The sequence below is a fragment of the Argentina silus genome (assembly GCF_951799395.1).
Source record: "Argentina silus genome assembly, chromosome: 7".
NCBI classification, from domain to species: Eukaryota; Metazoa; Chordata; class Actinopteri; order Argentiniformes; family Argentinidae; genus Argentina; species Argentina silus.
Genome location: NC_139661.1, coordinates 21,737,118 through 21,750,256, shown reverse-complemented (window position 1 = coordinate 21,750,256; position 13,139 = coordinate 21,737,118). Strand labels below are relative to the sequence as shown.

The following is a 13,139-nucleotide window of genomic DNA, read 5'->3' as shown; positions in this document are numbered from 1 at the left end:
GTAAAAGATGATACCTTTTTCTCTGTGTTGTGGCTGTTTTTCAGTTTCAATTTTGGGGAATAGTTTTTTTTTATTTTAATCACTTTGGAGTTCATATGATGCACGTGATTCCTTGCAAACACAAACTAGTCCTGGCTGCAAAATGTGTCCTTTCTTGGTATTTATAAGAGGGACTTTCTTTCTCACATTGCTTTGTACCACAAACAACTTTGAGGGGGTTTCATTTCTGATGCTTTAGTTATGTCCTTTCACTTTCCTCCGTCTACTGCACTTATGGTAAGTCAGATTGTAAAGAGCATGGACGAAGTGTCAGTGTAAAATGTATAGTTGAGAATGAGGTTCCTCTAATGACTGTCGATCAGTGTCATTCTGGAATTGTTTCTCACAATAGTGGGGTCAGATTGCATAGAGCTGCTCATTCCTGCAGTACTTTTTCTTGGAGGGGAATTACAGAGATGTTTCTGTGAATGTCAGCTCGACCTACCTTTCCTCTGTTCGTAGAATACTGAGTGAGAGCTCGAAGATGTGTTTACAGGAAAGCTCTGACCGTGTGTGTGTGTGTGTGTGTGTGTGTGTGTGTGTGTTGGTCTGTAGTAAGGCCAGTGGTTGGACAAAGACTCAGGTGTTACAGAGAAAGTCTTTGATGTGGAACACTCTTTATTGTAACCCTAAGCCAGTATACCACAGAACACAGCACACACACACGCACACGCACACGCACACGCACGCACACACACACACACACACACACACACACACACACACACACACACACACCTCACCCACCTGTCAACTAACCCCATGGCCCCCTTTCATCTACAACTCACCCTGTCTCTGCAGAACATTTCCTACCATGTAAGTGTGTGTATGCATGCATCTGTTACTGGAATGATGACATGGTCACATGTGCAGGTTGCACGGAACTGTGTTCACTTTCACTTGTGAAAAAGTTTCCCCGTACTTTCTCCACTATCTCAAAGTTTCCCAAACTTTCAGTTTGTGCAAGTTTGCAAAATAATTTCCAAACAATGCAACTCCAACTAGTGAAATCTCAACTCATTCATGGGTGTGTGCAGGGCAAACGTCTACTATGAATTCCCAATAGAATACAACCCCCCCCAATTTCCACTTGGATGCACACACACACACACACACACACACACACACACACACACACACACACATATATACACACACACATACAAACCCCCGCTGACAGTGCAGAAGCCATGCTCTGAGGACAAAAGAGAGCCCTCTCAAGCACGGGCCCCTAGCCCTCCCAGCCCTCCCAGCCCCCCGGCCCCCCGGCCCCCCGGCCCCCAGCCCTGGCGGTTGTGCAAGCTGTCGCAGTAAGCAGCTGGTGTACGGGCGATGAAAGGTCACTGCCTGCCTGCCTGAAAAAGCACGCGCCTAAACCACTATTGTGTTGCAACTGCTCTCTCTCTCTCTCTCTCTCTCTTTCTCTCTCTCTGTCACCCAGTTATTTTCTCTCTCTCCCCTCCTCATACTCCCTGTTGTGTGGGCATGCCTGACTGGCAGCATGGGTTTCTTTGTGCCACACTTCCTGGCTCAGCTACCTCTCTGTCCAATCAGGTGCCACTCTGCAATTAGTTCATCAGCTGCAGCTTCTCTGCAACGGGTCAGGTGAGTGCAAACTGTACATCAATGCACAATGAACAAGATAACATAGAACTCAGGTAAAATGTCAAAGATTTATTAAGAAAGCATGTAAAAACGTGTACAGTTTAAAAACACAGATTGACATTGCATATATTTTTTTCTGCATTTCTGACAGCAAAATCATGTTCCAAGAAATGTTGTGCTTTTCAAGTCCATTTACAAGTTTACACAGCTCAAATCATGATCAGGAAGTGAATGTCTGTGGTTTGCATTCCAAATACAGATACTTCCAATAGCTGTGCAGCCTGCAGGAAAGCTTGATGTAGCACAAGTAGTCTTTAAAAATTAATTCCAATGTCTATACTTGTCTTCAGACAACTTTCTGAGGTCCAATGTCTTTCATCTCTCTTTCAGTGACAAAGAAATCCACCTCTGATCCAGGTTTCACACATTCATAAGTCCATCTCCTTTCGCCCAGTCTCTCTCTTTCTCTCTTTCCCTCTCTCTCTCTTTGACCATCTTCTCATTTCACCCATCACCCCTAACCCTTGACCCTTGAGTTGCAATGATAGGGTCATGATCTGTCTCTTGAGTACAGCAGAGTCCGGTTCCGTTCAGCTCCTCAATACTGTCTACCCAGGCCCTCGATCAAGAAAGCTGCCCAGTCCAAATACACATGACCCAGTCCACATCTGACCCCTGAAGTTTCACCCCTCCACAGGGTATAATCCAGAACCGTCCTGCTATCCCAGAATGCACACTGGGAGCTGTAGGTTACAGCCACAGCCTCTATCCCAAGAGGCAGGCTTCAAACCCTGAAGGAGGTTTTCTCAGATTCTTTACTTTCTCTGCATCATCTTCATCATCAGCATATGAAGCATGGTGAGGTGTATACTGGTTCAGCGCTCAGGGAGGGTGATGGTAGGAACCCAGTCGTACATACTGCGGCTCTCCTCACAGAATAGACTCAGTTTGTCAAGAGCTGGATCCTTCCACGCTGCAGCGCTGGGGCTCTGTAGGAGGGAAGAGAGACGAGATTAGCGTCATGGCAATCACACTGGATAAACGGCAAGCGCGCGTCAGCGTGTAGCCGCGCAGGTGGAAAGGGAAAAAAAAGCTCTGGCTAGAACTGAGGCGCGCACAGGAGGGGAATGCTGACTGGAGGATTCATGATCGAGCCGGTACGTACCGTGACAAGAATGCAGTGCGCGTCCTTGGGTTCGCCGGTCTCATCCGTGCCCACGAGATCAGCCAGGCGCTCAATGTCGTTGACGCGGACCACGTTGATGTCGTTGTCGAAGCAGAAGGCTTGGATGAGGGTGAAGTGGATTTGCAGAGCGATGTCGCACTCGTATTCCTCGTCAGTCGCCAGAACACAGAATGCCACACTGTCTGGGTCACTGTAAAAAATAAATGAAGAGCAGGTTAGAAACTATCCAATATATCTGCAGCCTAGAATGATGCAAAACCAAACACTAGATTAGCAAATAGCAAGTATTGTTATGACACTTACACATTCATAATTTTGGCAGACTCGTAAACTCCCACGGTTAGGTAGTCCTGCTTCTTTGCAGAGACCAGCAGTTCTTCCAGGGCTGTGCCTGCATTTTGCACTCTGAAAAGAAAAAGACACATCGTTATTGAGATGAACATATGTCAGTAACATAACCGTTGAAAGGCTATTGCAATACATTTATATTTTTAAAAAACATACAAAATGTTAAAATGCGTATTTACCTGTCAATAGTGTCGAGTGCGTTCTCTTGTCCACGGATCTCTTCCAGAGTCATGACTGTAATCCAAGTGTGATATCGGGCTTTGTAATGAATAGATAGATACAGGTTGACTGTTCTCTCTGAGCTCTTGCGTTATTCTGTGCTGGATACAAGGCTGCGGTGGTTATATAGCGACGCAGCGGAGTTTCTCGGCAAGGGGCGTGTTTCCGCTGGTCTCCCATGATTGACTCGGATTAGGTGACGAATGCAAAAGTCCCTGGGTGTTACAGTGGCGCTTGTTGACAACCCCACGTGGGGTCAGGATTACAACGTTTCAAGAAATCCCCCCTTCCCACCCCCACTCTTGCCTTGTTGTCAACATCTAACATCATCACTTCTGTAAGCTACTAAACGACTTTAAGTCTTTTTCTATTGATGTCAAAACATTTCACGAAGCATATAATACCAACAAACGGTATTTGACACAGGGCGCGGTGACTGCTGTGGCACGCTGCGCCCGTCTGTTCTCTTTAGCGTTATATAATTGTTATGCACTCACTGGACATGTGCGTCAAGTTTTAGTGTGTCTTATAAAACAAAGCGGAGGTAATTCAATCACAATACGTTCCTCATTTTCCGATTATGGTGACCAGTTGTTTACACAACATTCACTGATAAAAGCATATGGTTGCATAAAAGAGACAAATATTGGGTTTCTTTTTTTTTTTTTTTTTATGGTGGTAGTTTTCGGAAGGTGGTTGGCTCTGTGCCTTAAGCAGCCTATCCTGGAAAACGAAACCTTTCTTCGCTGAACAATGACGAGGAGAACAGGTTGATCGCGGCACACGCCAGGGTTGTGTTTGGTGCTGGAGGAGGAGGAGGAGGAGGAGGAGGTGGGAGCGCACAATTGGCCGTCTTGGCGCGTGGCGATTCACTGCCAAGACAACAGCGGCTGTCGGAATAATAGACGCGTGCTCCACCTGCCTCCTGTTCTCTGAGGGACAGAGGGGTGAAAAGAGGGGTGGGGGTCCCAACCTTTATCTTGCCAATCTCCATTACTGGGGGAACAGATGCAGACAGATGCTCGCACGCACGCACGCACCTAAAATGAGTTTTCAACACTGTTCATGCCCGTGGCCTACCGTTGGTAACTACCACATTATTGTTCCCTTATCTGCCTAATACACCTGACTTTAGAGCCTATTAAGGTACTGCGTTATTCTCTGAAGTGGGAATGCTATGTTGCCTATACAGCCTAGGCCTACTGCAGGACTGAGCTCATAGGCCGTACGAAATCTGCTGGTGGACTGACTATTTCATTTTAGACGAATTGGTATTTTAATGATAATAATAATAATAACCCTGGTGACATTTAATCATTTAATCATTTGATAATAACCCTGCTGACACATATTGCCTGATGACTCAATTGTCAAAATCGATATGATCAATTTATATTTAGGACCTATGCGAGCAGATCTAGCCTACGGTTGAAAAATAATGTTCTTCGTCCTTGAATTGTAAAAATGTCTTTGTCCAAAGTAGTTAGAGATGCCATGCACTGTTCTAGAACAGCATCATTCTCATGCTGTGGACGCTCGGGGCGAAAACTGGGCTGACGTCGCCATCTTGTGGTGGGAAGTGAGTGCGACCTTTACCCTATATTGTCAGTCAAAGCGTTGTTAAATAGGGCATGACTCACGAAGGCACCCCATCCTTGTGACTCATCTTCCCAGATCGGAGGATAATGCCCTGCTATACCCTATAACTGAAAAAAGGGTTAGCCCTTTATTTTCTGCCTTGAATCATTGGATGATAGTAGCCTAACTGACCAAAAGTAGGGTGTGGCCACAAGCTCCTGAATAAGCCATTGTCAAACCGAAATCACAGTAGTACTCTATCAACAACACTGTAAACGAACAAACAAACCCACTGTGCCTGGTCAGAGTGCTGGTGCTGTATACATAATATTTAATGTGCCACACTGTCCCTGACACCTGTTAGGTTTGCTCACAGTGATTTACAACTGAAATATTAGTTTGGGGTCATCAGTTTGAATATGGATGGCAGTTTGCGGCATGGAGATGCATTCAGGTATGAAAAGGTGTGGTCCTTAAATGTCAGGGTTGTAAAAACAGAAAGAAAGAAAAAACAGCAACTCAAGAGACCATCTTTAAAAAGAAAAACTTTTAATAAAGACTTTCAGTGTATGAACGTTCATACATACATTACAAGTTCATGTACGGTATAATCATTCCAGTTTATTTACATTCCAATCTTGGACTATGCTATCAGTGCTTATATTTTAAACATGATATACATCAAATCTCATTGACATGTTGATAACAACAATAAAAAGTTCCAAAAAGTTTTGATTTCATAAATCACTGATAATATAAGAAATACAACAACAGAACAACAACAAAAATGCCTCACTGACTGGACAGGTCATTACATTTTTGAGCCTATTAATATTGCAACACTGAAATAACATTGTTATATGCCAACCTCCTCATACAGTGCATCCAAAAAGTCGCCAGAGGTTTTCAGACGGGTTAACCAGGGGTAAGAGACGTTATGGGAAGTGACAGATTCATCAAGAAGAGTGACGGTTGAGTGAAGAGCCGGGCAAGTCCAAAACAGTTGCTTCAAACGTTAAAACAGGAATTCATTTTACATTTTCAAGTTATGTATCTTATTTCTTCTTAGACAACTAAAAAGTAAAATAAACGACAACAAAAAAAACCCCGCAGAAATGTGCGTCGATACCCTTGTTACAAGGGAAATACTAAAAAACTTTACAAGTCTAATCTAAATGGCCAAATGTCCTGCAATGGCTAAAGCAATGGAGATCAGCAGCTTTGATCAAGCGTCATGAAAATGACAAACTGTATATTAGGTACGCTGGCTGTGCAAACTCCTAGACAACCTACTAGAATGATGCACTATGAAAGGGACTGGTCTTCCACTGGTGGGGAACACAGTAACATGACCTACTGGATGCAAGCAATACAGATGGGAAGAAGTAACGCTTGTGTTCACTTTCAAAGTCTCTGGTAAAATATGATGAAATATTAACATGTTTTTTTTTTTTCCCCCCTCAATAAGAGGATGATAATGAATGGAAATCTCAGTAGTCCATTCTATCACTGGAACGGAGTATGTCAGGTCAAAGTGCACAAGGAGGGACAGTAGCAATCAGAAGAAAGTGAAGGGGCAGGTAGAAACGTCATAACCATGAATGTCCAAGAGCTTTTTTTTCCCCCTTCATTTCCAGCACCAAGGTTTCTCTCAACACTAACAACTGAAACCTGTCCACGGTCCACTTACAACAACTATCCCTTTTTTGTTCACATCTCGTCTGAGCGATGTTGCTGCAAGATGACGGACGTGGGTTTCCGGTCGATCCAGTTCTCCTTGGTCCCGGGAACCTCGTAGGCCACTGGGGAAACCACCGGATCCCTGGATCCCTCCTGGGAGTCCCCCACTCCTCCTCCCGCCATGGCTGGCTTGAGCTCGGGCTGCGCAGGGCCGGGGAAATCTGCTGAGGAGTTACTGTTGACGCCTGTCTCCGACTCGGACTGCTCCACCTTCTGGTAGTCAGGTGTGTGGTTCTGGCCTCCCGCGAACATGGCCTTGGTGTTCTCCACTTTGGGCAATAGATGGCGCTCTTTCTCCTCGGGCTCGACGTAAGAGACGCCATCTGTGTTCTCTACCGCAGGGATGGAGCGCAGGGTCCTCGACATGACTGGAACGGAGAGAAGATCTTTGGTTAGGTTTTCAGATATTGTACATCATTGGTAAATGACATTTTGAAGAGTTGCGTCTGGTTCCTGAAGAACATTTGTGCATTTTTTACTGTAGATGGTTACGTTATCACACGACTCACTGGAGGAGGGGGTGTAGATCTCCTTCTGTCCGCTGCTGCCAAACGGGTTGACAGAGGGGAAGATGATGAGGCAGAAAGACAGCAGGAACACCTGAGGAGAAGAGAGGAGAGGAGAGGAGAGGAGAGGAGAGGAAACAGTGAGAAACTGAGATTTTGCCATTATTCTACCCACCAACGTTTTTTGAATAAACATCATCCAAATAAACTTTCAGAAAAGCATCACAAGGCATGATCAACAACTCTTGTCTGGGGGCAAAAAGTGGAGGAGGTCATAAATCTGACTTTTGGGCTGGTAATGGTGGCCAGAGAGAGAGAGAAACTACTTGCGTTCGATTTTTTTGGGAGGGAAGCCGGTATGGCGGTTGTATCGATTATAAAGGCAAAGTAATGTCAGTGTGTGTTATTTGTTGTCAACATCAGTGGTCTTACCATGACACAGGTGCTAGTGGTGGTTGTCTTCATGGTGGACATCTTCATCATGGACTGCAGCTTCTTCAGCTGTTCGATCAGAGACCTGGAGGGATGGAGGGAGGGATGGAGGGATGGAGGGATGGAGGGAGGGAGGGAGGAAGCAACCATCAGAAATGGGGCTCTGTACATCAGGAATCTGTCTTCTAGTTCTAACTATATACCCAACGATAGGAACTGTAGCCATTCAGAGTGGGACACATTGTTAAATTCATCATAATACAATAATGACTTATATCTTACATGTTTTGTTTCTGCAACAGGTGGACCTTCTTCTGCAGCTCCTGATTGTGTGCGGTGCAGATGGAGACCCTGAGAAAGATCATATGTCTAGTTTCTCCACAGGTTGATACCAACGCAAACACATTTGACCAGATGCAAGCACAGCAGCTGAAACAGCGGTGAGATTAAACGGGGAAACACTTGAACGCGACACCGCAATGAAGGATGGCGTGTGCAAATTCCATTTCTCTTCCAGAGATCTCTCCATTCTCTCACCTGTTCTCCAAGCCGTCCACGTATACCTTCTTCTTCTTACGGCTCTCCTGGGCGGACTGCTTGTTCCGGATCTTTCTCCTCACCCTCTTCAGTGTCCTCTCCTCCGCCTGAAACGGAGGGAGGGATGGATCATTCATTACACACTTGAGATAATTGAACTGGCTAGTCAACAGCACTGAGGAGCAATCTGTCTCACTGATATTAGAAATTAGTGAGAGGGCAACAATACCTTGGTAAGAGGCATGTTAGCAGGTATGGTAGCTCCTTCTTTGGCAAGAAGTCTCTTCTCCTCATCGGTTAAGACGATCCCCTTGAACTGGAGGGAAAAAAAACATGGATTTTCTATGACCTATATGTTGTTTTCTGGAGATTTTACTTAGCACACTTACACCCGATTTACACTGGGTGGCGCCAAATATGGCCTGTATTTGTAATATGGCTTTTGTTCATGTCTTGAGTCATGTGGAGTATAATCCACACACACAATACCAGTCAAAGGTTTGGACACACCTTGCCAAGAGTGTGCAAAGCTGTCATCAAAGTAAAAGGTGGCTACTTTGAAGAATCTAAAATATAAACCATATTCTGGTTTGTTAAACACTTTTTTGTTTACTACATAATTCCATATGTGTTCCTTCGTAGTTTTGATGTCTTCAATATTAATCTACAATGTAGAAAATAATAAAAACCATTGAATGAGAAGGTGTGTCCAAACCTTTGACTGGTACTGTACACAAGTACAAGTACAACTTTGGTAGACAGATGCTTTGGGTATTTTGACCTTTAGACCTTACTTGTTGTTAAAGAGAACTTCTAAATGATTTCTGTAGAGAGGTTAAATAAGACGTGAAGCTCACCATTTCTGCTTTGTTGACCTGTGTGATGTCCTCTATGGCCAGAGTGCAGGGGAGCTCACTGGAGTCATCGTCATCCTGCTCCATGCCCTCACTGTCCAGGTCATCTGATAGGAGGAGAAAACAAAGCTGTTCAGCAGCTGTTCACTGTTCAATGGCATTTGCATACCTTCCAACAGCATTTCTGTGAAATCAATCCTACGGGCAGAGTCAAGTGACTGTGGAAAAATATAGTTTATCTGTCCTTAGTCCTTAATCCCAAATGCATGGGAGACATTGCCACCAAATAATTCTATCTAACATCTTTGATTTTGGGGTGCACTGTGTTTAGCCACTAAAGGTTGCAAACTGAAGTTGATTGGCTATATTTCTTCACAGGTTCCTGCCAAGCGAGGCAGAGAGCTGGATTTGAGCGATGAGCTGCAAAAAACATTCAACCTATTTGATTTATTAACGACATCAGGTCAATTTCAATCATTTTTACTTTAAATTACTACCTTCAGCCACCCTATCTGTAAACGTGCTCATCAAGTATGAAGGCCACCTAGAAATACACCTACCCAGATCAATAAAGACGTCCACATCGGGCTTCTCCGCCCGCACGCTCTGCAGAACATCCATGTCCAAGTCCCCTCCCTGCCCCTGTCCCTGTCCCTGCCCCTGCCCCTGCCCCTGTCCCTGCCCCTGCAGCAGAGAGTAGCTGTGGTCTGTCTGCACTGCCAGGGCCTCCGGACACTCTGTCTGGAGCTCTCCTGGGACCAGGGCAGGGTCGGAGTAGCCCGGGCTGGGCTGGGAGTAGCCTGGGCTGGACGCAAGGTCTGTGTCACTGCCCTGGGGGCTGAGGTAGCCCTGCGGGTGATGACCGACTACGCCACCGCTGCTGCTGTCGTCAGAAATGCCGCTGTCGCTGCCCAGAGGGGAGTGGGACAGGAAGGAGGCCGCCATGTTGTCCTCTCCCTCCAGCAGGCTGGACAGGAAGTCCTCAGTGTCCATGCCTGTTAGCATCTAAAAATACAGATATAGATACCGGTGCATTAGTTAACTTTACTGGCTCTGTGTGTGAAACTACACAATGAAGCCACTGTATTTATCTGACACCTACAGTCTAGCTAGTCAACAGCTAATATACAGCATGAAGTTAGCTGGTTGTCCATTAATCTAGCTCCAAGTTTCAGTTCCCTCTTCTTAGTTATTTCATGAATGCTTTAGGAGGTAGTCCCTGTTCTCAACATCCTCAATGTCTGCCTCTTGAGAAGCGATTTTAGATTTTTAGTCACAAGGAGAATGATCCTCGCCAAATAACGCTAAAATCAACAACCGAAGCACATTTTGCAAGGTGGGAGACTTACATCATGCTCTGAGAGCCAGTCATCAAGCCCATTCCCATCTGGGAAGAAAGGGTCACTGGATCCTGTCTCTCCATCCTGGAATAGGATTCCCAACAGGTCCGCTCCAACCATATCCGGAAGATCCTCAGTAACTGACATCTGAGAAAACACAGGACATCAGACGTTAAGAGATGTACCAATATCATATTTACACAGTTGAATGTGTACCGTTTTCGTACGATCTGTAGTATTGTGGTGACTGAGCAACATTGCGATGTAAAGAGAAGTATGAGGCGGTCCAATCTCATCTCGTTTGTTTCTACTGACGGGGACGTGTTCATACATTATAGTTGGAAAATGTTCAGTTCAGTTCCTCTATTGGCTGAGTTTTAGTATCGATATCTCATACTGTACATTCAACCCGTATTTTAGGTCAGAACATGAGAGGCTTGACACGTCAACAAAGTGAAAGTCGTCACTAAACAAACACTGAACTGTTGCACCGTGGACGTTACATCATCGCCTTCGCCCACGTGATGATCTCATTCCAACACCCGCACCGCCCACTAGATCCATCAACAACACCACATCTAGCGTGACAGTGTGTATCTAATGTCTAGAATACATACTGATATTAAAGACAGACCACCGAATATACAGTCTTTGAAATTAAAATGAGACGAGTACATCTCTTCGATCTGCAACGCTACAGCAGATTGTGTAGCTAGCTGGTACTGTGTTTCGTTAAACCCACTACAGATCTGGCTTCATACGGTATGAAAGAGCATTTCCAGCTGGCCAGCTGCACATTAATAATGCATACAGAGACGTGCCATAGAGGAATATGGGGCCTGTCGAAGAAGGAGCTGGCTGAACGTACTAAATGTACTACAATGTACTACAAAACAGAACCCATGCTGTTTTACGTATTTATCCCAAACGTAATTAGCTAATCGTGGTTAAAAATGTTTTTATCTAATACAAAAAAGCATTCCTTTGCGTTGACCTAATAAATAACAGCGTTACTACATGTGTCAACAAGGTAACGACCGTATTGTGATAATGCAGGCTACTACAGAGAGGGCGTGGTCTTTGATATATCTTAGAATAAAGACTAGGGTGAATAAATAGCATAAATCATCGAGCTATGTATCTCTTAAATATCCTTACCTTTCTCTATGCGCAGTGTGACAATATAGTATACCATTCGTGTGAGTAAGACTGTATCTGGTTATCTCTCTTGAACGTTTCTGTTGTCTCGGGGCAAAGCTCTTCCTGATGAAATCACCTTCCAACAAGACAGAAATTGCGTCATCCCGTAAAGACAAGTCAGCATGCGTGAGCCTTCGCGATTGTCCTTCTGGGAGATGTAGTTCTGTAACATGAACAAGGCGCTACAGCAACGCTGCACAGTAAAGCATTTCCAGATTTTTATTTAAGAATATGATTGGCCAAGATATACCTATGAATTAAAGCAATGCAAGCCATTGACAGTATCACATAATGCTTCCGACACATACACACACACACACACACACACACACACACACACACACACACACACACACACACACAAACTGTGTTCACTACTAAGCCCAGGAGAAAAATGCTCTGCAAATTCATACATGCAGCAGATTTTAAAAACACAAGAACAAACTGAGTATTTCTGAGTATGTTTATTCAGTATTTCAACAAGACATGGCATCATAACAGTTACAAATCTAATCATGGAGTTGACAGGTAAGGTGTGTAACTGTCACCCCAACCAAACATGGTAAGGTATTTATTCAAAATATTGGCTTTCGGGTCCAAAGTAGACTACTGCTGGTTTTCCTTTCTCCCGGTCAGTGAATGGATGTACAGGTATCAATATGATAAGCCAGTCCACTAGACTGGTGCCCCAGGTCTGAATCAGTCCACTAGACTGGTGCCCCGGGTCTGAATCAGTCCAGTGTGAGGAGGGAAGGATAAAAACCAGCAGTACGGCAGGCCTCGAGGTCCAGATTTGAACACCCCGATCTAACATAGGGCAATGTCTTAAATCAACCAGTTTCAACCTGGATTCAAGATATCTATCATTCAAATCACGGCATGCATGCATGGTGCATGTGATGAAACCAATTCATTGAATCATGATGTAGAAAAGAAAATCAAGGCATCAAATAAAAATGCATTTGAATGTTGAATATTGAAGACAGAAATCACCTCCTGATTTCCTGATTCTGTCCTCATTCTCACGAGCCTGGGTACATGACTATTTCTGCCTTCAATAACCGCTACGCTGGTGGCCTTGAAGGATCAGTGTGTGCAGCACTGCGTCTGATACCTGCACAGGCAGCATATGAAAATATATGTTAACTGTGAAGTCGCTTTGGATCAACGGTTCAGCTAAATTCATCATATTTACATCCTTGCCTTGCAATGTTTGTGAAGACAATGTCAAGTTCTCTACAGCAGAAACAGCACCTGGCCATATACATTCTCACAGAGACTGATTGAAGAAGAAGAAACATACTACAGTCGATCCCAACGTCACGGGGCGGTAGGCCCTCGACTACTGAGGACTTTGAACGGATGTTCTCAGTCTGGGTCCACGCAACCACCTCTAGGACGTTTAACCCTTTCTTCTCCGCGGCGCGGTGTGGCCATTCGTCACAGGATCACACAGAGCTTGGACGTGTGCCTCAAACTCCGGTACGCCCGCAGACGGTCCTTTTTACTCACGCTCGTCCCGACCACGTGCGTGACCACGGGCATGCTCTCCACC

General features: G+C 44.9%; 3 protein-coding genes across 3 annotated transcripts in view; all 3 read right to left on the bottom strand.

The window, feature by feature from the left end:
• Positions 1-1,693: 1,693 nt before the first annotated feature.
• On the bottom strand, positions 1,694-3,488 carry gadd45ga (growth arrest and DNA-damage-inducible, gamma a). The gene is made up of 4 exons (XM_083672907.1): positions 3,358-3,488; positions 3,134-3,235; positions 2,810-3,020; positions 1,694-2,633 (listed from the first exon to the last, which is right to left on the bottom strand). The coding sequence occupies exons 1-4, from the start codon at positions 3,408-3,410 to the stop codon at positions 2,520-2,522; spliced, it is 480 nt and encodes a 159-aa protein (XP_083529033.1). The 5' UTR covers positions 3,411-3,488; the 3' UTR covers positions 1,694-2,519.
• A 2,014-nt stretch (positions 3,489-5,502) lies between these two features.
• creb3l3l (cAMP responsive element binding protein 3-like 3 like) lies at positions 5,503-11,668 on the bottom strand. The gene is made up of 10 exons (XM_083672881.1): positions 11,543-11,668; positions 10,394-10,531; positions 9,605-10,049; positions 9,048-9,151; positions 8,420-8,506; positions 8,191-8,297; positions 7,936-8,004; positions 7,654-7,738; positions 7,225-7,315; positions 5,503-7,083 (listed from the first exon to the last, which is right to left on the bottom strand). The coding sequence occupies exons 2-10, from the start codon at positions 10,529-10,531 to the stop codon at positions 6,686-6,688; spliced, it is 1,524 nt and encodes a 507-aa protein (XP_083529007.1). The 5' UTR covers positions 11,543-11,668; the 3' UTR covers positions 5,503-6,685.
• Positions 11,669-12,112: 444 nt separating this feature from the next.
• The window catches only part of nim1ka (NIM1 serine/threonine protein kinase a), a gene marked incomplete at its 5' end in the record, with an annotated part of 5,233 nt that continues 4,206 nt past the window's right edge, over positions 12,113-13,139 (bottom strand). Inside the window, one exon of the mRNA XM_083674009.1 lies at positions 12,113-13,139. This exon is cut by the window's right edge and continues 641 nt beyond it. Within this exon, the coding sequence (XP_083530135.1) occupies positions 13,025-13,139 (115 nt within the window). The 3' untranslated portion in view covers positions 12,113-13,024.